The sequence below is a fragment of the Oncorhynchus kisutch genome, unplaced genomic scaffold, assembly GCF_002021735.2.
Source record: "Oncorhynchus kisutch isolate 150728-3 unplaced genomic scaffold, Okis_V2 scaffold3444, whole genome shotgun sequence".
Lineage (NCBI taxonomy): Eukaryota > Metazoa > Chordata > Actinopteri > Salmoniformes > Salmonidae > Oncorhynchus > Oncorhynchus kisutch.
In genome coordinates this window covers 102026-127837 of record NW_022265389.1, presented here as the reverse complement: position 1 = coordinate 127837, position 25812 = coordinate 102026, and the positions used below count along the sequence as shown (strand labels likewise).

The 25812-nt window shown below is 45.3% G+C and overlaps 3 protein-coding genes across 6 annotated transcripts in view; 1 reads left to right on the top strand and 2 right to left on the bottom strand.

Annotated features, from left to right (window-relative positions):
• The window catches only part of LOC109885467 (transcription initiation factor TFIID subunit 2), a 40929-nt gene extending 31865 nt beyond the window's left edge, over nt 1–9064 (bottom strand). The window contains exons 1-8 of the mRNA XM_031820511.1: nt 8582–9064; nt 8387–8441; nt 7469–7629; nt 6863–6981; nt 6164–6305; nt 5290–5521; nt 1024–1208; nt 344–457 (exon numbers count right to left, since the gene is read on the bottom strand). Of these exons, the coding sequence (XP_031676371.1) occupies nt 344–457; nt 1024–1208; nt 5290–5521; nt 6164–6305; nt 6863–6981; nt 7469–7629; nt 8387–8441; nt 8582–8646 (1073 nt within the window). The 5' untranslated portion in view covers nt 8647–9064. The remainder of the gene's footprint in view (nt 1–343; nt 458–1023; nt 1209–5289; nt 5522–6163; nt 6306–6862; nt 6982–7468; nt 7630–8386; nt 8442–8581) is intronic.
• A 4634-nt stretch (nt 9065–13698) lies between these two features.
• On the bottom strand, nt 13699–24829 carry LOC109877268 (sister chromatid cohesion protein DCC1-like). Its single transcript, XM_031820510.1, has 9 exons — nt 23880–24829; nt 22880–23051; nt 18128–18262; nt 16895–16985; nt 16582–16720; nt 16094–16146; nt 14734–14888; nt 14133–14281; nt 13699–13920 (listed from the first exon to the last, which is right to left on the bottom strand). Exons 1-9 carry the CDS (start codon nt 24050–24052, stop codon nt 13809–13811), a joined length of 1179 nt encoding a protein of 392 aa, XP_031676370.1. The 5' UTR covers nt 24053–24829; the 3' UTR covers nt 13699–13808.
• Nucleotides 23731–25812, top strand: part of LOC116371608 (DEP domain-containing mTOR-interacting protein) — an 80498-nt gene continuing 78416 nt past the window's right edge. Inside the window, exons 1-2 of one of the 4 annotated variants that reach the window (XM_031820507.1) lie at nt 23731–23858; nt 25384–25464. In XM_031820507.1, coding sequence (XP_031676367.1) covers nt 25451–25464 — 14 coding nt within the window. In that variant the 5' untranslated portion in view covers nt 23731–23858; nt 25384–25450. Of the gene's footprint in view, nt 23859–24298; nt 24412–24940; nt 25250–25383; nt 25465–25812 lie in introns of those variants that run through there. The other 3 variants (XM_031820506.1, XM_031820508.1, XM_031820509.1) reach the window with 3 other exon arrangements.

Here is a 25812-nt window from a genome sequence, read left to right as displayed (position 1 = left end):
GTACTTGACTTCTAGAAATCTGGATAAGAACCCGCAGTTACCACGCTGTTCTTCGGAAACAAATCCAAATAACACCGACGAGCTCCTAGGCCACCGACGAGCTCCTAGGCCACCGACGAGCTCCTAGGCCACCGACGAGCTCCTAGGCCACCGACGAGCTCCTAGGCCACCGACGAGCTCCTAGGCCACCGACGAGCTCCTAGGCCACCGACGAGCTCCTAGGTTGAACCAGGAGTGCTTCTTACGTTTGACGTGTGTGAGAGAGTGTGTGTGTGTGTGGTGTCTGTAGGCCGCTCCACCACTCCACTATATTCCGTCAGGTATTACTCAGTACGTTACTCACCAGGACATCCTGGAGATGAAGCAGCCAAAGAACTGCTGGGCCAGGGCCTGAGCTAAACACTGTCTGGTCAGGGGGGTCTGGTCTATGATCATGGCACTGTGGAGCAGATTAGTACTGAGAGGAGAGAGGAAGAGACCGGTAAGGGAGAGACGGGCGAGAGAGAGGGATAAGGGAGAGGGGGTAAGGGAGAGGGGAAGAGAGAGAAGGGCAAGAGAGAGAGAGGGATGAGGGAGAGGGGGTAAGGGAGAGGGGAAGAGAGAGAAGGGCAAGAGAGAGAGAGAGGGATGAGGAAAGGGGGTAAGGGAGAAGAAAAACCATTTTCAGTTTGACTTCTGCCAAAACAAGTCAGCATTATGAAAAGTGAAAGCAAGAAATGAATGGTTGAGGAGAGCTGTTCTTTGTCACCGAGGGAAACTGCAAAAGCACCTGAGGTGCAGGTCTTAACCGAGTAAATATTGACGTAATAAATCAGAATTTAATTGGACCTCCCAATCGAAATATTTTCAGTGACAAACTCGTGGAAAATGTAAAAGGTTAAAACAAACAAACAGTGAGAAGTTTCCACAATACGATGTAAACATCCAAACGTTGTGAAACATCGTTCTAAAGTAAAAATGTGTTGTTGACGGAGAGTAAAAGCCACATAAAGATCAGGACTAGACACAAGAGACTGTAGCCACCTGAAGATGCTCATCGACGCGTAGGAAGACACCTGGACGTAGGCCTCGTCCACAAACACAGTCTTGAAGCAGGAGTAAGGATATCGACAGGTCAGGATCTCCTCGTAGAACTCAAAGATCTCATGCAGGTAGGACATGGAGTGTTTCAACAGGGGCAGGAGCTGGGGTAAACAGAAGTGGGTGACCTGGGAAAAGGGGGAAATATCTTTAAACAGGTGTCAACACTACAGAGGTTCCCTCTGAGACACTCTCAGCTATGCCAAAGCTTTGCTCAATGTATGCCTGGTACTGAATACGATGATGAAATATCATTTCAATAATCTCTCTGTACCAGACTTCTAGAAATCTGGATAAGAACCCACAGTTACCACGCTGTTCTTCGGAAACAAATCCAAGTAACACCGACGAGCTCCTAGGTTACCGATGAGCTCCTAGGTTACCGACGAGCTCCTAGGTTACCGACGAGCTCCTAGGCCACCGACGAGCTCCTAGGCCACCGACGAGCTCCTAGGTTACAGACGAGCTCCTAGGTTACAGACGAGCTCCTAGGTCACCGACGAGCTCCTAGGTTACAGACGAGCTCCTAGGTCACCGACGAGCTCCTAGGCCACCGACGAGCTCCTAGGTTACAGACGAGCTCCTAGGTCACCGACGAGCTCCTAGGTTACCGACGAGGGGGGGGGGGGGGAGAATACACTTATTCTGTTTCTTTTGTATTCTATTCTATCCAAACGTATATTTGAAGAGAAACCATCTTGGACAATATTTCAGCATCGCACGCCGAGTTTCCTAGACTGATTCACACATCCTTGACGCTGCTTCAACTTACAGAGTATAAGGAGTCATTCTCCACCTAGTGGTCGTAGGTGGAAAGGAAATCTGCTTAAATACACACTGAGTGGACAAAACATTAAGAACACCTGCTCGTTCCATGACAGACTGACCAGGTGAATCCAGGTGAAAGATATGATCCCTTATTGATGTCACTTGTTAAATCCACTTCAATCAGTGTAGATGAAGGGGAGGAGACAGGTTAAAGAAGGATTTTTAAGCCTTGAGACAATTGAGACATGGATTGTGCGTGTGTGTCATTCAGAGGGTGAAAGAGCAAGACAAAATATTTCAGTGCCTTTGAACGGGGAGTGGTAGTAGATGCCAGGTGCACCGGTTTGTGTCAAGAACTGCAACGCTGCTGGGTTTTTCACACACACAACAGTTTCCCGTGTGGATCAAGAATGGTCCACCACCCAAAGGACATCCAGCCAACTTGACACAATTGTGGAAAGCATTGGAGTCAACATGGGCCAGCATCCCTGTGGAACGCTTTCAACACCTTGTAGAGTCCATGGCCCGACGAAGGTGTTCCTAATGTTTTGTACACTCAGTGCTTCTACTAAATCCATTCTCCTTTCAGAACACCCTACAGGCTTCTACTAAATCCATTCAGAACACCCTACTGGCTTCTACTAAATCCATTCAGAACACCCTACTGGCTTCTACTAAATCCATTCTCCTTTCAGAACACCCTACTGGCTTCTACTAAATCCATTCAGAACACCCTACTGGCTTCTACTAAATCCATTCTCCTTTCAGAACACCCTACTGGCTTCTACTAAATCCATTCTCCTTTCAGAACACCCTACAGGCTTCTACTAAATCCATTCTCCTTTCAGAACACCCTACTGGCTTCTACTAAATCCATTCAGAACACCCTACAGGCTTCTACTAAATCCATTCTCCTTTCAGAACACCCTACTGGCTTCTACTAAATCCATTCTCCTTTCAGAACACCCTACAGGCTTCTACTAAATCCATTCAGAACACCCTACTGGCTTCTACTAAATCCATTCTCCTTTCAGAACACCCCACTGGCTTCTACTAAATCCATTCTCCTTTCAGAACACCCTTATGGCTTCTACTAAATCCATTCTCCTTTCAGAACACCCTTATGGCTTCTACTAAATACATTCTCCTTTCAGAACACCCGTATGGCTTCTACTAAATCCATTCTCCTTTCAGAACACCCTTATGGCTTCTACTAAATCCATTCTCCTTTCAGAACACCCCACTGGCTTCTACTAAATCCATTCTCCTTTCAGAACACCCTTATGGCTTCTACTAAATCCATTCTCCTTTCAGAACACCCTTATGGCTTCTACTAAATCCATTCTCCTTTCAGAACACCCTACTGGCTTCTACTAAATCCATTCTCCTTTCAGAACACCCTACAGGCTTCTACTAAATCCATTCAGAACACCCCACTGGCTTCTACTAAATCCATTCAGAACACCCTACTGGCTTCTACTAAATCCATTCTCCTTTCAGAACACCCTACAGGCTTCTACTAAATCCATTCAGAACACCCTACTGGCTTCTACTAAATCCATTCAGAACACCCTACTGGCTTCTACTAAATCCATTCTCCTTTCAGAACACCCTACAGGCTTCTACTAAATCCATTCAGAACACCCTACTGGCTTCTACTAAATCCATTCAGAACACCCTACTGGCTTCTACTAAATCCATTCAGAACACCCTACTGGCTTCTACTAAATCCATTCAGAACACCCTACTGGCTTCTACTAAATCCATTCAGAACACCCTACTGGCTTCTACTAAATCCATTCTCCTTTCAGAACACCCTACTGGCTTCTACTAAATCCATTCTCCTTTCAGAACACCCTACAGGCATCTACTAAATCCATTCTCCTTTCAGAACACCCCACTGGCTTCTACTAAATCCCTTCTCCTTTCAGAACACCCTACAGGCATCTACTAAATCCATTCTCCTTTCAGAACACCCCACTGGCTTCTACTAAATCCATTCTCCTTTCAGAACACCCTTATGGCTTCTACTAAATCCATTCTCCTTTCAGAACACCCTACTGGCTTCTACTAAATCCATTCTCCTTTCAGAACACCCTACAGGCTTCTACTAAATCCATTCTCCTTTCAGAACACCCTACTGGCTTCTACTAAATCCATTCAGAACACCCTACAGGCTTCTACTAAATCCATTCTCCTTTCAGAACACCCTACTGGCTTCTACTAAATCCATTCAGAACACCCCACTGGCTTCTACTAAATCCATTCAGAACACCCTACTGGCTTCTACTAAATCCATTCAGAACACCCTACTGGCTTCTACTAAATCCATTCTCCTTTCAGAACACCCTACAGGCATCTACTAAATCCATTCAGAACACCCCACTGGCTTCTACTAAATCCATTCTCCTTTCAGAACACCCTACTGGCTTCTACTAAATCCATTCAGAACACCCCACTGGCTTCTACTAAATCCATTCAGAACACCCTACTGGCTTCTACTAAATCCATTCTCCTTTCAGAACACCCTACTGGCTTCTACTAAATCCATTCAGAACACCCCACTGGCTTCTACTAAATCCATTCTCCTTTCAGAACACCCTACTGGCTTCTACTAAATCCATTCAGAACACCCCACTGGCTTCTACTAAATCAATTCAGAACACCCTACTGGCTTCTACTAAATCCATTCAGAACACCCCACTGGCTTCTACTAAATCCATTCAGAACACCCTACTGGCTTCTACTAAATCCATTCTCCTTTCAGAACACCCTACTGGCTTCTACTAAATCCCTTCTCCTTTCAGAACACCCTACTGGCTTCTACTAAATCCATTCTCCTTTCAGAACACCCTACAGGCATCTACTAAATCCATTCTCCTTTCAGAACACCCTACTGGCTTCTACTAAATCCATTCTCCTTTCAGAACACCCTACAGGCATCTACTAAATCCATTCAGAACACCCTACTGGCTTCTACTAAATCCATTCTCCTTTCAGAACACCCTACTGGCTTCTACTAAATCCATTCTCCTTTCAGAACACCCTACTGGCTTCTACTAAATCCATTCTCCTTTCAGAACACCCTACTGGCTTCTACTAAATCCATTCTCCTTTCAGAACACCCTACTGGCTTCTACTAAATCCATTGTCCTTTCAGAACACCCTACAGGCATCTACTAAATCCATTCTCCTTTCAGAACACCCTACAGGCTTCTACTAAATCCATTCTCCTTTCAGAACACCCTACTGGCTTCTACTAAATCCATTCTCCTTTCAGAACACCCTACAGGCTTCTACTAAATCCATTCTCCTTTCAGAACACCCTACTGGCTTCTACTAAATCCATTCTCCTTTCAGAACACCCTACTGGCTTCTACTAAATCCATTGTGATGGGTAATGCTGGGTTTCTATGCAATGCTTTTCCACACAGACAGTACCTCATGCATGTAGGGGTCGACCAGGATCTCAAAGGGCCCGACAGACAGTGAGATGTTGGAGGCGGCGGTGGGGATGGGGAGGACGTAGTGGAAGGTCTTCTTCCTCATGTCATGGGTATAGACAGTCTCTACCAAGTCCCCACAGGACACAGCTACCATAGAGGCATCCACTGTGAACTCCAGCTTCCAGGTGCACAGCTCTGAGTATGAGTCCACACAGGGGAACCAGAACCTGGGAGAGGAAGACCGGTGGACAAGAGTGTAAGTAGTCAAGGAGCAAGGAAGGACGAGGCTTGTGACAACATATCTGATAGTATTACATAGAGGAGAATGAGAGAGAATGAAAGAGAGAGTAGAGAATGACAGAGAGTGGAGAGAATGACAGAGAGAGAGAATGAGAGAGAGAGAGAGAGAATGACAGAGAGAGAGAATGAGAGAGAGAGAGAGAGAATGAGAGAGAGAGAATGAGAGAGAGAGAATGACAGAGAGAGAGAATGACAGAGAGAGAGAGAGAGAATGACAGAGAGAGACCGAGAACAGGGAGAGAGAGAGAGATAGAGAATGACCGAGAGAGAGAATGACAGAGAAAGGAGAACAGGGAGAGAGAGAGATAGAGAATGACAGAGAGAAAAAGGAGAACAACCGAGACACAACAGGGAGAGAGAGAGTAGAGAGAATGACAGAGAGTAGAGAGAGAACAACCGAGAGACAGAGAACAGGGAGAGAGAGAGAGAGTAGAGAGAATGACAGAGAGAAAGAGAAGATAGAGGAGAAAGAGAGAGAGAATGACAGAGAGATACACCAGGCCAGCCTAGACAGCACAGAGAATAAAAGTCTCAATATGACATCAATCAATCAATGTCTCCCTCCCCACCTTGTGGAGTTCTGGTATCCGAAGGAGAAGACGTGTGCTCCTCTCTCAGCCATGCTCCCCTCTACGTCGGGCACCACAAAGTGAAGGCCTCCTTTAGGCTGGTCCAGAGAGAACTCTATGTACACCTTCAGCACATTCATCTCTGAAGACATAGAAACAGTCATTTATTTACAGGGCACCAAGTTCAATTGTACATAAACCACACTTTAAAGCTTCCTGATGCTATATGCATTAAGCTAAGAGCATTGCAGGACATTAGCCTGGTTCCAGGTGTGTTGGTACTCTATAAACAGATCGAGGACCAACCGGGCGATCAGAATACGCCTTGAACCTTCATATTCAAACTACAGACTCAAGTCCCAAGTCTCAAGTCCCAAGTCTCAAGACTCAAGTCAGATGCAACGGAGGTCAATCATTCACCAAAGAAGGTCATTTAATTTCATTTTTACCTTTATGTAACTAGGCAAGTCAGTTAAGAACAAATTCTTATTTTCAATGACGGCCTAGGAACAGTGGGTTAACTGCCTGGTTCAGGGGCAGAACGACAGATTTATACCTTGTCAGCTCGGGGATTCGAACTTGCAACCTTTCGGTTACTAGTCCAACACTCTAACCACTAGGTTACCCTGCCGTCATAACGTAGATGAACCCGATTCAGAGACAACATTTGACTGGAACAAGACGAGGTCCTGTATTCACCGTCTCCTTGCTTCCACAGCTCCGAGGGGACTTTGATGACCAGCTCGCCGTGTCCTGCATCTGGGTCCACAGCACTGACTGCTGCTGTGTAGGCACTGGAGAAATAGTTCAGGTTCCTCCTGCAAGGGACAGGGCAGAGAGAGGAGGAGGAGGTGAGGACTTACTGCAGGTCAGTGTTCTGAAAGTAGTTGTGTAATACAAGGGGGTGAATCTCAAGTCTTCTCCTTGATTACTCCTGTCCTCCTCACTTGACTTTACACACATTTGTCATTCAGCAGGAACTCTTATCCAGAGCAACTTAGTGTGCCTTCCACTAAGGTTGATAAAACAACCACACATCCCAGTCATTGTTTCTTGTGAAAACATCAAAAAGAACCAAGGAGAACATTGGAGGATGGAGATGTACTGGAGGATGGAGATGTACTGTTGGAGATGTATTGGAGGATGGAGATGTACTGTTGGAGATGTACTGGAGGATGGAGATGTACTGGAGGATGGAGATGTACTGGAGGATGGAGATGTACTGGAGGATGGAGATGTACTGTTGTTTTCTGTTTCCCTCATGGAGAGTTATGAATACTAGACCGTGTGTGTATGAGGACTTACTGCTTGGACTCGTGGTGGCAGACCTCTAGAGTAGGGTCATTGTAAATGAATGGTGCTTCTAGGTCGTTGACTCGGACCCTGTAGATCCTGCACTGCTTGCTGTTGAGTTTGATCCGGTTCAGGTTGACCACAGTTGGGAAGATGGTCAGCTCCACAAAGCCCTGTCAAATAGAGGGGTGTGTCCGTTGACATGGATGAGAAACTAGACTGGTTCTACACGGCCAAATGACTAAGACTACACATATTTATACTGTCGTTTTCAATGTCTCGCAGTAGAAATATGTTTGGTTCTCAGTCATGTGGCTAGGTTCTACAGATACAACAACAGGGATATAGCCTACAGCTAGGTTCTACAGATACAACAACAGGGATATAGCCTACAGCTAGGTTCTACAGATACAACAACAGGGATATAGCCTACAGCTAGGTTCTACAGATACAACAACAGGGATATAGCCTACAGCTAGGTTCTACAGATACAACAACAGGGATATAGCCTACAGCTAGGTTCTACAGATACAACAGGGATATAGCCTACAGCTAGGTTCTACAGATACAACAACAGGGATATAGCCTACAGCTAGGTTCTACAGATACAACAACAGGGATATAGCCTACAGCTAGGTTCTACAGATACAACAACAGGGATATAGCCTACAGCTAGGTTCTACAGATACAACAACAGGGATATAGCCTACAGCTAGGTTCTACAGATACAACAGGGATATAGCCTACAGCTAGGTTCTACAGATACAACAACAGGGATATAGCCTACAGCTAGGTTCTACAGATACAACAACAGGGATATAGCCTACAGCTAGGTTCTACAGATACAACAACAGGGATATAAACTAGCATTTCATTGCGTGTACTTGGGGGAAATATAGTTAACGAATATATTTACTACGATATACTTACAATCACAGACTTTCTTTGAAAGTTGATGTTGTTGATGCAGACAACCTGGTGAGTCGTGTGGGAATAAACATGACATAACAGGTTAACACATTGAGGAATAATGGCGCTACAGTATTATATACTGTGCCAAGTAATAACTTAAGGACAAACGTGTGTGCAAAGCTAACTAAGCCAAAGGTAATAGAAAATACTTATAATTTAAAAGGCCGCGGGCTCTCAAATCCCTTGTCCTTCTTCCTGTTCATCTTGACTTCATGCATTGATACGGTATATGAATTTGATCATGTTCGTGAACTACGGGTTTGACGCGATGGTCGTGTGGACTGGAAAGTTCTTCCTGTATCCACAAAAAAAGACATGTATTTCCAGTCCTAACAAATCCCAATGCAATGAGTTCATGCGCCGCGAATGTGGCGATTTAGCTAGCTAGTCAGTCAGTTGGCTAGTGCTAACGTTAGCCAGTTAACACAACACTTCCAGCCATTCTTCCACGCCGGCTATCTGTGCAATGCTATCAGTGTCTCAAACACCTTTTCCAGATATGCACGCTACCAAAGACTATCATTCAGCTTTGCAAGAATTATTTCGGTTTCAAATGACCATTTTTGTCAATGTTGAGCTCCAAAAACATGAAACTATATCCTCTCCGTCTGAGCGACAGCTCAAAGTTCTTCTCATTCATGTTTTGTGATTTTTAAAATGGCGGTTGACAACCAAAAGGCGCATTACCGCCACCAGCTGGACTGGAGTGTAAATCCATTACACTTTACTCATCGAAGTGTTGTGATTGTTGAGCGGTCGTCACTACGTACCAAATACACAAAGTCGTAAACCCCGCCCATTTCGACAATTTAACTTTTTAATTTATTTTAATTGTATCTTTATTTAACCAGGCAAGTCAGTTAAGAACAAATACTTATTTTCAATGACATCCTAGGAACAGTTATGCCTTGTTCAGGGGCAGAATGACAGATTTTTTACCTTGTCAGCTCGGGAATAGATCTTGCAACCTTTCGGTTACTAGTCCAACGCTCTAATCACTAGGTTACTTGTTTGTAACTTCTTAAAATTAGATTTTAAAACCAACCCTAAACCACACTGCTAACCTTATACCTAACCCTAACCTTAAATTAAGACCAAACATAAATGTTTTGTTTTCATGAATATTAACGAAATAGCCATTTTACAAATACAAAAAAAAAAACTCTAGCAGAAACCGGTTGTGATTCGGTCAGCGCTATCTTGGTTCCTCGGGACGTCCCTAACCCATTGAATTTGACATGTAAAATGGTTAAGGTAAGGGTTAAGGTTAGGTTAGGACTTGTAGAGCCATTTTCGACTTTAACTTTAAATAGATATGGGAATGGATGGAAAAATGGGCTTTTGGATGTCACATTCAGGCCTGTGCTTAACCTCAAGGATCATATCACCTCTACCTTACCTGACACCCTAGACCCACTTCAATTTGCTTACCACCCTAATAGATCCATAGACGATGCAATCACCATCACACTGCACACTGCCCTATCCCATTTGGACAAGAGGAATACCTATGTAAGAATGCTGTTCATTGACTGTAGCTCAGCATTCAACACCATAGTACCCTCCAAGCTCATCATTAAACTCGGGGCCCTGGGTCTGAACCTCACCCTGTGCAACTGGGTCCTAGACTTCCTGACGGGCCGCCCCCAGGTGGTGAAGGTAGGAAACAACAGCTCCACTTCGCTGATCCTCAACACAGGGGCCCCACAGGGGTGCGTGGTCAACCGCCTCCTGTACCCCCTGTTCACCCATAACTGGGTGGCCACGCACGCCTCCAACTCAATCATCAAGTTTGCAGACGACACAACAGTAGTAGGCCTGATTACCAACAATGATAAGACAGCCTACAGCGAGGAGGTGAGGGCCCTCGGAGTGTGGTGCCAGGAAAATAACCTGTCACTAAATGTCAAGAAAACAAAGGAGATGATCGTGGACTTCAGAAAACAGCACCCCCCATCCACATCGACAGGACCGCAGTGGAGAAGGTGGAAAGCTTCAAGTTCCTTGGTGTACACATCACTGACAACTAAAATATTCCACCAACACAGAGTGTGGTGAAGAAGGCGCAACAGCTCCTCTTCAACCCCAGGAGGCTGAAGAAATTGGGCTTGGCACCTAAGAACCTCACAAACTTTTACAGATGCACAATTGAGAGAATCTTGTCGGGCTGTATTAACGCCTGGTACAGCAACTGCACCGCCCGCAACCGCAGGGCTCTCCAGAGGGTGGTGTGGTCTGCCCAATGCATCACCAGGGGCAAACTACCTGCACTCCAGGACACCTACAGCACCCGATGTCACAGGAAGGCCAAAAAGATCATCAAGGACAACAACCACCGAGCCACTGCCTGTACACCCGCTATCATCCAGAAGGCGAGGTCAGTACAGGTGTGTCAAAACTGGGATGCAGAGACTGAAAAACAGCTTCTATCTCAAGGCCTTCAGACTGCTAAATAGCCACCACTAGCCCGTTAGAGGCTGCTGGCCTAAATACATACTGTCGACTTGAATTCACTGGCCACTTTAATAATAGAATACCAGTCACTTTCATAATGTTTACATATTTTCCATGACTCATCTCATATATATATACTGTATTCTATTCAACTGTATTTTAGTCTATGCCTCTGTAACAGTATAACTTTAGACCGTCCCCTCGCCCATACCAGGGCGCGAACCAGGGACCCTCTGCACACATCAACAACAGTCACCCACGAAGCATCGTTACCCATCGCTCCACAAAAGCCGCGGCCCTTGGAGAGCAAGGGGAACTACTACTTCAAGGTCTCAGAGCAAGTGACGTCACCGATTGAAATGCTATTTAGCGCGAACCACCGCTAACTAAGCTAGCCGTTTCACATCCGTTACACCTCTCCGACATTGCTTGCCCAAATATTTGTATATTCTTAATTCCATTCCATTACTTAAGATTTGTGTGCATTGTTGTGAAATTGTTATATATTACTGCACTGTTGGAGCTAGAAACACAAGCATTACGCTACACCTGCAATAACATCTGCTAAACATGTGTATGTGAATTTGATTTGACATCAAATGTAGTCTTGGACTGACCACATCCAAGTCCAATTTCAAAGTGTACATTCTGTTTGACACTAGGGGGCGCTCCACTCACTCCTCCAGCACATGGTAGGTGTAGGGATTGGACTTGGTAAGGGTCCCAATGTCAAGTGTAAGCCATGGATGTTCTGATTGGCCGAGAAGTCTGGGGAGCTCCAAGTCTCATCTTTCATTGCTCTGATTGGCCGAGGAGTCACGGGGCGTGTTCTATGTTGCTTGTGGACTTTATAAGTGCCTCTAAAGCCAACTCTAATATACAGACCCCTTCACTTTTCCCATATTATGTTACGTCCTTATTCTAAAATGTATTAAATAGTTCCCCCCCTCAATCTACACACAATACCCCGTAATGACAAAGCAAAAATACGTTTTTAGAAATGTTTGCTAATTTATTAAAAATGTAAAACTGATCACATTTACATAAGTATTCAGACCCTTTACTCAGTACTTTGTTGAAGCACCTTTGGCAGAGATTACAGCATCGAGTCTTCTTGGGTGTAACGCTAGAAGCTTGGCACACCTGTATTTGGGGAGTTTCTCCCATTCTTCTCTGGAGAACCTCTCAAGCTCTGGATGGGGAGCGTTGCTGCACAGCTATTTTCAGGTCTCTCCAGAGATGTTCGATCGGGTTCTGACTGGCCCACTCAAGGACATTCAGAGACTTGTCCAGAAGCCATTCCTGCATTGGAAGGTGAACAATCGCCCCAGTCTGAGGTCCTGAGCAGGTTTTCATCAAGGATCTCTCTGTACTGTGCTCTGTTCATCTTTGCCTTGATCCCAGTCCCTGCTGCTGAAAAACATCCCCACAGCATGATGCTGCCACCACCATGACTCACCGTAGGGGTGGTGACAGGTTTCCTCCAGACGTGATGCTTGGCATTCTGGCCAAAGTTCAGTCTTGGTTTCATCAGACCAGAGAATCTTGTTTCTCATGGTCTGATAGTTTGCCTTTTGGCAAACTCCAAGCTGGCTGTCATGTGCCTTTTCCTGAGGAGTGGCTTCCTTCTGGCAACTCTACCATGAAGGGCTGATTGGTGGAGAGCTGCAGAGATGGTTGTCTTCCTAAAAGTTTCTCCCATCTCTACAGCTCTGTCAAAGTGACCATCGGGTTCTTGGTCACCTCCCTGACCAAGGCCCTTCTCCCCTGATTTCTCAGTTTGGCTGGGCGTCCAGCTCTAGGATGAGTCTTGATGGTTCCAAACCTCTTCCATTTAAGAATGATGGAGGCCACTGTGTTCTTGGGGACCTTCAATGCTGCAGAAAATGTTTTGGTACCCTTCCCCAGATCTGTACATCAACACAATCCTGTCTCAGAGCTCTATTGGCAAATCCTTTGACCAGATGGCTTGGTTTTTGCTCTGACATGCACTATCAACTGTAGGACCTTATATAGACAGGTGTGTGCCTTTCCAAATCATGTCCAATCAATTGAACTTAGCACCGGGACTCCAATCAAGTTGTAAAAACATCGAGGAACAATGGAAACAGGATGCACCTGAGCTCAATTTCAAGTCTCATAGCGAAAGGTCTGAATACTTAAAAAAGGTATTTCAGTTCTATTTAATAGATTTGATAAAATTTCAACAAAACCTTTACTTTGTCATTATGGGGTATTGTGTGTAGATTAGCGGAGGATTTTTTTATTTAAACCATTTGAAAATAAGGTGTAACAATGTGAAAATAAGTCAATGGGTCTGAATACTTTACAAAAATATAAAACGCAACATATGAAATGTTGGTCCCATGTTTCATGAGCTGAAATAAAAGATCCCAGAAATGTTCCATACACAGAAAAAGCTTATTTCTCTCAATTGTGCACACATTTGTTTACATTCCTCTCAGTGAGCATTTCCCCTTTGCCAAGATAATCCATCCACCTGACAGGTGTGGCCTTTTGACCAACCTTCGACCCCCGGGACCCTCCAGCACAATTATTTTTTAAATATTTAGGATAATTATTTATGGTGCTTTTTGTTTATATTTTATCCGAACCTTGTTTCCAACAGTAAAATATTAGGTTGGATCATTTTTGTGTCATTTTAGAAATTTTACCACATTTTATTTGAAAGCCTTCTTGTCACAGCCCTTCTGCCTCCTACCACTGGAGGGCATTAAATGATCAAATTGTGACTGTGGTATAAGGAATAAAGCATAAGATATAGTATAGGTGAAATAGGAAGGAAAAAAATAGTATAGGAAAAAACACAAAGTAGGTCATTTTATTTTATTACACCATTTTAACAAATACAACAATACACTGATTCCAAACAACTTTGCTCGTCAATTAAGATATCCAATCGTCTTCATGTTGCCACTAGCCTTCTTGAATTGAAGACTTTCATTCCATTTTGCGTGGACAAACGAGCGTATTTGGTAAGAAGAGCTCCAGTTGTTTGCTTTTCTCCACACAAGTCCCTGCATGACAATAAATCACTGAGGATCAAATCGTTGTTAACACAGAGCTTTCCAGATAAAACAAGACAGTTGGACCAACACCACCTGGCTGCGTCTGACACCACCTGGCTGCGTCTGACACCACAAACATCTGGCACACAAGTCTAAATCTCTAATAGTCATTATTGTACAGCACAGAGACAACGATCATTCTGATGCTCAGTTTTACTCACTGTATGTAAGGGGTGATGTCCTCCTCGGTCCACTTCTGTCTCATGGTGAAGAGTTGGGTGAATCTCTCCAGTGTGTCTTCGGGAAGATCTTCCACTCTCAGCAGAGATATGGTCTCTGGTTTGGAGCTGCGGTCCACAAGGGCCAGACTCTATAGAAACCCATAACCATCTGGATAATCCTGTAATCATGTCTGCCAACAACCATCACGTCTTTATAAAATGTGTAATTACCATATTTCTAAGGCTAAAATAAAACCTGCTGTATAATGCCTAAAAACATAAACATCCATTAAGAGATATTTTGCTGTAGAATCTGAGAATAGTCCACATGTAAAAAACACTGTTGGTTAAAGACATGCTCTGGAACTTTGACTAGTAAGTATTTTTTCAACCTCCCGAGTTGGGCTGGATGTGTCCATGTGTAGTTCATACATACATAATCTGTGTGCAGAAAAACATCCTAACCTCAAACTGGCCACGAAATCCCTCATTTTAAAGCAACTGTTTTCTGGATGTTATGCGGCGCCATTTCCTGGACCAGGTTCAAGTTGGAAAACTGGCCCATCCCTCTGTGAGCTGCCAGTCTGACCCCCATCCTCACCTTCAGCTGGTCCAGTCTAGTGCCCATGCCCTCTGGGACACTTTGCTGCCACACCTCCTGGAACTCTGCCAGGTTGAACTTCGCTGCGTTCTGCAGCAGCATCTGAGCTGTGGCTCTGCACACCTTGTCCTCGTTCAGCGCAAAGAACACCTCATCTGAAAAATACATTTTTTAATATCAATGAAATAGCTGTGAAGAGCCAAAATAGTGCACGAGGGAAGAGGTAGTTGGCTGTGTGTCCCTCTACAGCACACCAAAGCACGAGGGAAGAGGTAGTTGGCTGTGCGTCCCTCTACAGAACACCAAAGCATGAGGGAAGAGGTAGTTGGCTGTGTGTCACTCTACAGCACACCAAAGCATGAGGGAAGAGGTAGTTTGCTGTGTCCCTCTACAGAACACCAAAGCATGAGGGAAGAGGTAGTTGGCTGTGTGTCACTCTACAGCACACCAAAGCATGAGGGAAGAGGTAGTTGGCTGTGTGTCACTCTACAGCACACCAAAGCATGAGGGAAGAGGTAGTTGGCTGTGCGTCCCTCTACAGAACACCAAAGCATGAGGGAAGAGGTAGTTGGCTGTGTGTCACTCTACAGCACACCAAAGCATGAGGGAAGAGGTAGTTGGCTGTGTGTCCCTCTACAGCACACCAAAGCATGAGGGAAGAGGTAGTTGGCTGTGTGTCCCTCTACAGCACACCAAAGCATGAGGGAAGAGGTAGTTGGCTGTGCGTCCCTCTACAGCACACCAAAGCATGAGGGAAGAGGTAGTTGGCTGTGCGTCCCTCTACAGCACACCAAAGCACGAGGGAAGAGGTAGTTGGCTGTGCGTCCCTCTACAGCACACCAAAGCATGAGGGAAGAGGTAGTTGGCTGTGCGTCCCTCTACAGCACACCAAAGCATGAGGGAAGAGGTAGTTGGCTGTGCGTCCCTCTACAGAACACCAAAGCATGAGGGAAGAGGTAGTTGGCTGTGTGTCACTCTACAGAACACCAAAGCATGAGGGAAGAGGTAGTTGGCTGTGTGTCACTCTACAGCACACCAAAGCATGAGGGAAGAGGTAGTTGGCTGTGTGTCCCTCTACAGCACACCAAAGCATGAGGGAAGAGGTAGTTGGCTGTGTCCCTCTACAGCACACCAAAGCATGAGGGAAGAGGTAGTTGGCTGTGTCCCTCTACAGCACACCAAAGCACGAGGGAAGAGGTAGTTGGCTGTGTCCCTCTACAGCACACCAAAGCATGAGGGAAGAGGTAGTTGGCTGTGTGTCCCTCTACAGAACACCAAAGCATGAGGGAAGAGGTAGTTGGCTGTGTGTCCCTCTACAGAACACCAAAACATTAAAAACATACAGTACTTTCTGACTTACCGTTGTCTGTGTAGCGCCTTCCATAACAGTTCAAGCTCTGCTCTATCATCTCCCTGGGCAGGAGAAGGGGATGAGTATTACACAAATACATGTATTCCCTAGCCACACACACACTTTTTAATGTTGTCATGACAAATACATGTATTCCCTAGCCACACACACACACACACACACACACACACACTTTTTAATGTTGTCATGACAATTACATGCAAGAGAGCTTCCGCACACTTCGGTTCAATGCACATTTTAAAGATGTTTGTTGTCCTGAGCCTTTAGTCAAATGTGGCCTTTGACAGAGCTGACAACATGATGACTAAGTATTACATCAAACTACTCTCCACTTTACCATTTTATTTAACTAGGCAAGTCAGTTAACAATAAATTCTTATTTAAAATGACGGCCTACACCCGCCAAAACAGGACGACGCTGGGCCAATTGTGCGCCGCCCTGGGGGACAGCCGTAACGTTGCCTAACTGCACCCACTGTGGCTCCAGACGTCCTAACTCCTCCAGACTGACACGAAGAGGGACTTTACTGAAGGACCAGGACTCAGAGTCCACCAGCTGAGTGATGTGACCCAGTAGCTTCATCTCATAGTCCAAATCCAACAGCCTCCAGTAGCCTAGAATACACAAGAGGTGAACATGTGAAAAGAGCACAGGACAAACACCTCCTCATACACATGTGGACACACCAAGGCCAGCATGTATATAGACAAACCACATACAGTAGATCACATATGTAAATGGGAAAAAGGGAGAAAATAAACATTGGAAGATTTGAGAATTATTCTTACCGTTGACCTCACAGGCATGAATAGTCTGTAGTTGGGCCTCCAGTTCCTCCTCACTTGCTTGGATTCTTTCAAGCAGGTCTCCCATAGTGTACTGCCAAAAGGAAACGTTTTATCAAGCAGGTCTCCATAGTGTACTGCCAAAAGGAAACGTTTTATCAAGCAGGTCTCACCTAGTGTACTGCCAAAAGGAAACGTTTTATCAAGCAGGTCTCCATAGTGTACTGCCAAAAGGAAACGTTTTATCAAGCAGGTCTCCATAGTGTACTGCCAAAAGGAAACGTTTTATCAAGCAGGTCTCCATAGTGTACTGCCAAAAGGAAACGTTTTATCAAGCAGGTCTCACCTAGTGTACTGCCAAAAGGAAACGTTTTATCAAGCAGGTCTCACCTAGTGTACTGCCAAAAGGAAACGTTTTATCAAGCAGGTCTCACCTAGTGTACTGCCAAAAGGAAACGTTTTATCAAGCAGGTCTCCATAGTGTACTGCCAAAAGGAAACGTTTTATCAAGCAGGTCTCACCTAGTGTACTGCCAAAAGGAAACGTTTTATCAAGCAGGTCTCCATAGTGTACTGCCAAAAGGAAACGTTTTATCAAGCAGGTCTCACCTAGTGTACTGCCAAAAGGAAACGTTTTATCAAGCGGGTCTCCCATAGTGTACTGCCAAAAGGAAAAGCTTTATCAAGCAGGTCTCACCTAGTGTACTGCCAAAAGGAAAAGCTTTATCAAGCAGGTCTCACCTAGTGTACTGCCAAAAGGAAACGTTTTATCAAGCGGGTCTCCCATAGTGTACTGCCAAAAGGAAACGTTTTATCAAGCAGGTCTCACCTAGTGTACATTTGAGTCATTTAGCAGACTCTTATCCAGAGCGACTTACAGTACTGAGTGCATAAATTGGCATACTTTTTTTTGGTACTGGTCTCTCGTGGGAATCGAACCCACAACTCTGGCGTTGGAAGGTCCATGTTCTACCAACTGAGCCACACGGGACCACCAAAAGGAAAGGGTTTAGAAACAGAGAACGGTAGCGTAGCGGCAGACATCTACTCAGTGTACAATAGAGATGTTCTAGCGTGTACTGGCCTTTCCTGCACGTGTCTTTTCTTAGCGGCACCAACTTCGCTGATAGTTGCTTTATTGATGAAAAGTTGTACCGACTATGAACGGGACAGTCCTACCTTAAGATGAATGGACTGTAAGTCTCTCTGGATATAATCTAGTAGGGTTAATAAGTACCTTCCCCTCCGTGACATCCTCCTGCCCACTGATACCTGGGCCCTCGTACGGATTCTCCATCAGAAGTCTCTTCAGCTTCTTTAGTTTGGGATGGCGCTTTCTCAACTCCCAGTAACTGTTAGAAAAGCCCCAAATCTGTTGGGAAAAGGGTCATTTCTTAGGTCCTGAATATATTTCAGCATATTATGTCACACTGCAACTTTCTGTAGGTACTGGAGAGCATTATTGGTGTGTAACATTTGGAGAAAGTCGTACAGTATTGATAACATTGAATGATGTGGGTCAGGTACTCCCAAACTGGGGTAACGAGCAATGCCGTCTGGGGGGGGGGGGGGGGGGGGGTACACACCAAATAAAAATCCTTCACATTTTCAAACAGTCCATTTATATTTTTTTGACATTTGGGTGAGGTTTTTCCTCACCCGAGTAGCCTCGTTTCGCTGCCAAAAATAAAATTAAACCATCTAGTGTTCAGTTAAATAACAAAACAATGTCAAATACAGGAAGCCTAGTCAAATAATTAACATCCAATCACATTAACCGTTACACTCTCTCTCGCGCGAAACCGTCACTCTTGCGCAGACATTTAGAAACGAAACATGACATTTGAAAAATAAGCCGCGGGAGTTTGAGCGAGAATAAAGACGACTTTCGAGTAGTAAGACATGTATAAAAGCAACAGATGCCATTAATAAGAAGAGGCTAGAAGAGTCTTATATGGTGAGCTACCGAGTGGCTAGGACAGGCAAGGCCCATACTATAGTGGAGGACTTCCTTCTTCCTGCTACCGAGTGGCTAGGACAGGCAAGGCCCATACTATTGTGGAGGACTTCCTTCTTCCTGCTGCCGTGGATATGGCAGGACAGGCAAGGCCCATACTATAGTGGAGGACTTCATTCTTCCTGCTACCGAGTGGCTAGGACAGGCAAGCCCCATACTATTGTGGAGGACTTAATTCTTCCTGCTACCGAGTGGCTAGGACAGGCAAGGCCCATACTATTGTGGAGGACTTCCTTCTTCCTGCTGCCGTGGATATGGCAGGACAGGCAAGGCCCATACTATAGTGGAGGACTTCATTCTTCCTGCTGCCGTGGATATGACTAGGACAGGCAAGGCCCATACTATAGTGGAGGACTTCCTTCTTCCTGCTGCCGTGGATATGACTAGGACAGGCAAGGCCCATACTATAGTGGAGGACTTCCTTCTTCCTGCTGCCGTGGATATGGCTAGGACAGGCAAGGCCCATACTATAGTGGAGGACTTCATTCTTCCTGCTGCCGTGGATATGGCTAGGACAGGCAAACCCCATACTATTGTGGAGGACTTCCTTCTTCCTGCTGCCGTGGATATGACTAGGACAGGCAAACCCCATACTATTGTGGAGGACTTCCTTCTTCCTGCTGCCGTGGATATGACTAGGACAGGCAAACCCCATACTATTGTGGAGGACTTCCTTCTCCCTGCTGCCGTGGATATGACTAGGACAGGCAAACCCCATACTATTGTGGAGGACTTCCTTCTTCCTGCTGCCGTGGATATGACTAGGACAGGCAAACCCCATACTATTGTGGAGGACTTCCTTCTTCCTGCTGCCGTGGATATGACTAGGACAGGCAAACCCCATACTATTGTGGAGGACTTCCTTCTTCCTGCTGCCGTGGATATGACTAGGACAGGCAAACCCCATACTATTGTGGAGGACTTCCTTCTCCCTGCTGCCGTGGATATGACTAGGACAGGCAAACCCCATACTATTGTGGAGGACTTCCTTCTTCCTGCTGCCGTGGATATGACTAGGACAGGCAAACCCCATACTATAGTGGAGGACTTCCTTCTTCCTGCTGCCGTGGATATGGCAGGACAATGCTGGGGGAAAAGGCCAAAAACACTATACAGACAATGCTTTCATCAAACAACACTGTTTCACGACGCATCAGTGACATGGCAGATGTTTTGAAACAATTACTGCTTCGCCTACGAGCCAGTGCCTTCTATACGTTACAGCTGGATGAGTCAACAGACGTGGCCTGGCACAGCTCCTGGTATATGTCTGTTACAGCTGGATGAGTCAACAGACGTGGCCTGGCACAGCTCCTGGTATATGTCTGTTACAGCTGGAGGAGTCAGACGTGGCCTGGCACAGCTCCTGGTATATGTCTGTTACAGCTGGATGAGTCAACAGACGCAGCACAGCTCCTGGTATATGTCTGTTACAGCTGGATGAGTCAACAGACGCAGCACAGCTCCTGGTATATGTCTGTTACAGCTGGATGAGTCAACAGACATGATGGGCCTGGCACAGCTCCTGGTATATGTCTGTTACAGCTGGATGAGTCAGACGCAGCAGAGCTCCTGGTATATGTCTGTTACAGCTGGATGAGTCAGACGTGGCGGGCCTGGCACAGCTCCTGGTATATGTCTGTTACAGCTGGATGAGTCAACAGACGCAGCAGAGCTCCTGGTATATGTCCGTTACGTTTATGGGGGGGTCAATTAAGGAAGACATCCTCTTCTGCAAACCACTGGAAACCAGGGCAACAGGAGAGGATATTTTTTAAGTACTGGACAGCTTTGTGACATCAAATGGACTTTGGTGGTCAAGATGTGTTGGTATCTGTACTGATGGTGCAAAAGCCATGACAGGGAGACATAGTGGAGTGGTAACGTGCAAGCAGTTGCTCCCGACGCCACTTGGGTTCACTGCAGCATCCACCGAGAGGCTCTTGGGTTCACTGCAGCATCCACCTAGAGGCTCTTGGGTCCACTGCAGTATCCACCGAGAGGCTCTTGGGTTCACTGCAGCATCCACCGAGAGGCTCTTGGGTTCACTGCAGCATCCACCTAGAGGCTCTTGGGTCCACTGCAGCATCCACCTAGAGGCTCTTGGGTCCACTGCTGCATCCACCGAGAGGCTCTTGGGTCCACTGCAGTATCCACCTAGAGGCTCTTGGGTCCACTGCAGTATCCACCTAGAGGCTCTTGGGTACACTGCAGTATCCACCTAGAGGCTCTTGGGTCCACTGCAGCATCCACCTAGAGGCTCTTGGGTACACTGCAGTATCCACCTAGAGGCTCTTGGGTCCACTGCAGCATCCACCTAGAGGCTCTTGGGTTCACTGCAGCATCCACCGAGAGGCTCTTGGGTTCACTGCAGCATCCACCGAGAGGCTCTTGGGTCCACTGCAGCATCCACCGAGAGGCTCTTGGGTCCACTGCAGCATCCACCGAGAGGCTCTTGGGTCCACTGCAGCATCCACCTAGAGGCTCTTGGGTTCACTGCAGCATCCACCGAGAGGCTCTTGGGTCCACTGCAGCATCCACCGAGAGGCTCTTGCTGCCAAGGGAATGCCTGACAGCTTGAAAGACATTTGACTCTACAGTGAAAATGGTTAACTTGGTTAAAACAAGGCCCCTGAACTATTGTGTATTTTCTGCATTATGCAAATTATATGGGCAGCGACCGTGTAACATGTTTACAACATACAGAAGTGCGCTGGTTATCAAGGGGCAAAGTATTGACACGTTTCTTTGAATTGAGAGATGAGCCTCAAGTTCTTTACTGACCAAAATGTTCACTCGTCTGACCACCTGCATGATGTTAAGTTTCTCCTATGACTGGTCTGTCTGGGTGATGTTTCTTCTCGCCTGAATGATCTGAATGTAGGACTACAGGGACTCTTTGAAACTATATTCAATGTGCAGAACAAAATTGATGCTATGATTAAGAAGTTGGAACAAGGACAACACACAGGTCTTTCCATCATTGTATGATTTTTGAGTGCAAATTAACTCAAGTTTACCGACAATGTCAAATGTGCGAGCTGGGTGTGCAATTACACAGGTACTTTCCCAAAACAAACTGGATTTGTTATCCCTTTCATGCCCTGCTGCCAGTCCACTTACCCATATCTGAACAAGAGAGCCTCATAGAAATTGCAACAAGCGGTTCTGTGAATAAATTCTATTTAAAATCAGAAGCCACAGACATATTTCTGGATTGGGCTGCACTCAGTATCCTGCCTGGGCAAATCGCGCTGTTAAGACACTGATGCCCTTTGCAATCACATACCTATGTGGGAGTGGATTCACGGCTCACTATCATGACAACTAAATACAGACACAGACTGTGTGGAAAATGATTTAAGACTGAGACTCTCTCCAATACAACCCAACATCGCAGAGTTGTGCATCCTGTCAAGCAGACCCTTCTCATTAACCTGTGGTGAGTTAATCTCCATTTTCTATAAACAAATAAGGTTTTATATGTAAGATAGTTAAATAAAGAGCAAAATTATTGATTATTATAATATTATTTGTGCCGTGGTCCTATAAGAGCTCTTTGTCACTTCCAACGAGCCGGGTTGTGACAAAAACTCACTCATTCTTGTTTAATAAATGTATCGTATGTGTGTGTGGCAGGCTTACAAAGATGGCAACAAAAAAAACAACATTTGAGAGTGCGCTGCCCCTGGTGCTTAGAGGGGGTACGCAGCTGGAGGTTAAACGTTTGAAGGGGTACGGGACTATAAAAAGTTTGGGAACCACTAATGTAGGTGAACACAGTGCATTAGAAAAACATGTAATACATCACAATGACCTCACTGTGTTAGAATGTCTATAGCTATTTAGTGTGTCAGCATGTTAACGTAATATCTACTGTACAGACATTCAATAACAGATCAGTGATTTTCAAAATGGCTGTCACACAAGAAACATTCATTGTGTTCAGATAGTTGATAAGACTCCTCCTACCTGTGCATGGACCAGCTGAGAGCTGGCCTGGTTGTCAGTTGTCAGCTGATCTGGAGTCAGGCAGCCAGGCACTAACAGCAGGAGGTTTGAGGTGTCGGCTATCTTCAGGTCATAAGTCTTGTCTTCACTGCACAGGACAGCTCTCTCATCCTGGTCTCCTCTGATAACCAGGCTGCATGTAGAGAACAAGGATAAAGGAGAGAGATTGTGGAGATCGTTGATGTGTAGAGAGACTCAACGTTAAAACAGTCTCTCTACACTTCAATGTTAAACAGACTGTTTTTAACGTTGACGTGTAGAGAAAGTGGCAACAGCTGGATGAGTTGTTTTCACCAGGGCTGGACAACCCTCCTCCTATAGAGGTAGTAGGTGGGTGGCCCTGGACCATCACACTCAGTTCCATTACATCACACATAAGAGTCATTGGATGAAGGGGTATTCTGAAGGAGGAGTTTAAATAAGAGACATGACGCTCAGTCTATACATTAACCTGCATCTCTTGCGGTACGGTTTTTGTGGAATTATTTTTTAAATGTGATATGAAAAGTAGAGTGATTTATGTTTCTATAACTGTACTGCAAGTGTGAATCGATTCACGTTTAGTTTGAGTATTTGGCCGTTTTTGGCTTCCGGAGCCAATTTTCCCTTTAAACAGAACATGTAAGGTCTTTGGACTAACGGTAGACTCCTCAAACCTGAATCAGGTGTGTTTCAGTCCAACACACCTGATTCAGTTTATCAAGGTCCTGATGGGGAAGATCAATCATAGAATCAGGTGTGTTGGAGCAAATGCCTGCAGACATCCGGTAAGAGTCCAGGTGGGTTGCCAACGCACACTACATACACGTAATCTGTGAACCCAGAACACAATCTCGCGTAAACCAACCAGTCACCTGCGAATGTTTAGGAGACAACCCACCGCCACATTTCTACTAACATAACCAGCTCTTAACTGTGTATATGTTGAATTAGCTACATTGTAACTATGCAGATACTTTACCTCTTTCCTGCTTCTATGTGTTTACAGAGCGTGTCATCCAGTTCCATCAGGCAGTAGTCTGCGGACGAGACGCTTTCTCCAAAAGTTAAACAGTGAATTGTGTTCTGCAAATCATTCTCTTTTAGTTTGGCGATTTGTATGGTCGCCTGCACCTCTTCTAATGTTCTCGACATCTGGTTCGAATATACGAGCTAACTTTAAATTTAATGAGAAATAGCCTATTTTTAAGTGTACTCCAACTAAATGTGATTCTCGCTAGATTAACTTTCCCGCAATATATACCGGAAGTACGAAGGCATATTCGATTGACGGTGGGATAACCCAATGAAAGTGTCGATTACGTCACGTTGTCCCTACTACAGTACAGTCGATTTATGTCCCCGCAGCACGCCGAGTTCACCCGAGGTGGGTGCACGGTGCTGAAATCTACCACTGGAAATGATCAGATGAAACCCAACCTTCATCTACGGTCACTGAACCTAACCATAGCGCCAAAGGCGATGCGCTTGATTTAGCTCGCTTAGCACACCGAGTGAGTGCAGTTTGTTGGTTTGAGACTAGTCCATTTATCCGATTCTGTAACATTTGCATATATCGCGCCTTCTTTGGTTTACTTCCACAGTGCCCACTTGTCTTGAGCGTTGCCAATTTAGCAACTTTGTCGGTATATTAAGCGAGTTTTCAGACCTCTCCAGCGACTTTTTTATTGGTAAAAGATTCTAGCGACAAAATTCTGATTTTCTTTTTCAGGCTGCCTTTGGAGTTGACACAGAGGGTGTCTATAATTTTAATAGCATTTAGCGACTTTTCCCACTCAATTCTGTCGCAAACAACAGTGGGTGAAGGTGCAGGCTACTTGTGCAACATTAGTCACATCAACGACGCACTCGCATGCCGCGTTCACGTACTAGTTGAAACGAGGAAACTGACATTTCCTGGTTGCACGCGTGTATAACTTCAACCTATTAGCAAGTCGGACATTTCAGAGTTTCTTAGTTCCAACTAGCACTTGAACGCGGCAATAATCAGAGGCACAACGTGCGGCGGAAAGGGCGAAAACGCGACGTGAGGACCGCAGTTGTGCCGCATCAAGCCAAATTCGTGATGTGACGCCGTCGCGGAAACGGTAAAACGTAATCTAGCGTCTTCTAGCGACAAATCAAGGAGCCAATAGCTGTAATCACTGAAAACCAGTCCGCAACACTGCACGGTGTCAACGTGCTTTTCATGGTTGGATCGCGTAGTAAACAGAGGCAGAGGTCCGAGTGGAGCTCATTACTACTGAAGAAATCTATGCACATTTCACAAGGAATCGCTGTTCGTTGACTGAAGCTTTACCAAAGAGAAAATAATATGCATACGTTTAGATGGTTAGCGGACCAGTTACATTTAGAATACAAAAGAAGTTCAACATCAAGCTAGTATCCCCTCTTGCATAGCTATAGATAGCGTCTGTCCATTTTTCACTGTGTGAAACGTGCTTTTTTTAAAATGCATTTCTCAGATGCTGCTGCTTTGCAAATCTAGGACAACGTGATCTCGAGGAACAATAAATCATCTATTTTTTATCCATGGTGTTTGCAAGGTAAATTATTTTTAAAAAATGTATGCATTTAACTGCGCACGTAATGGTCAAATACTACAGCACATGTGTGTTAGAGATGGACCACAGCAGGGGTGCTTTACCTGTGATCATGGAGGATATGATTGCACTGTGAGCTAACGTTATCTAAACTATCCTGGTTACTTCAATAGATTGTGCTGTTGATATTCTGCCATTTTTGGAGGATATACGAATGACTGGTTACGTCAGTTATGACACTAATACAGTATAGCTACAGTCATTAGGACAGAATACAGTGGAGCTATTCAGACGGCTTGTCAATGACATAAGGATAGGCAGCTATGTATGGTGTACTGTACAGTGGAGCTA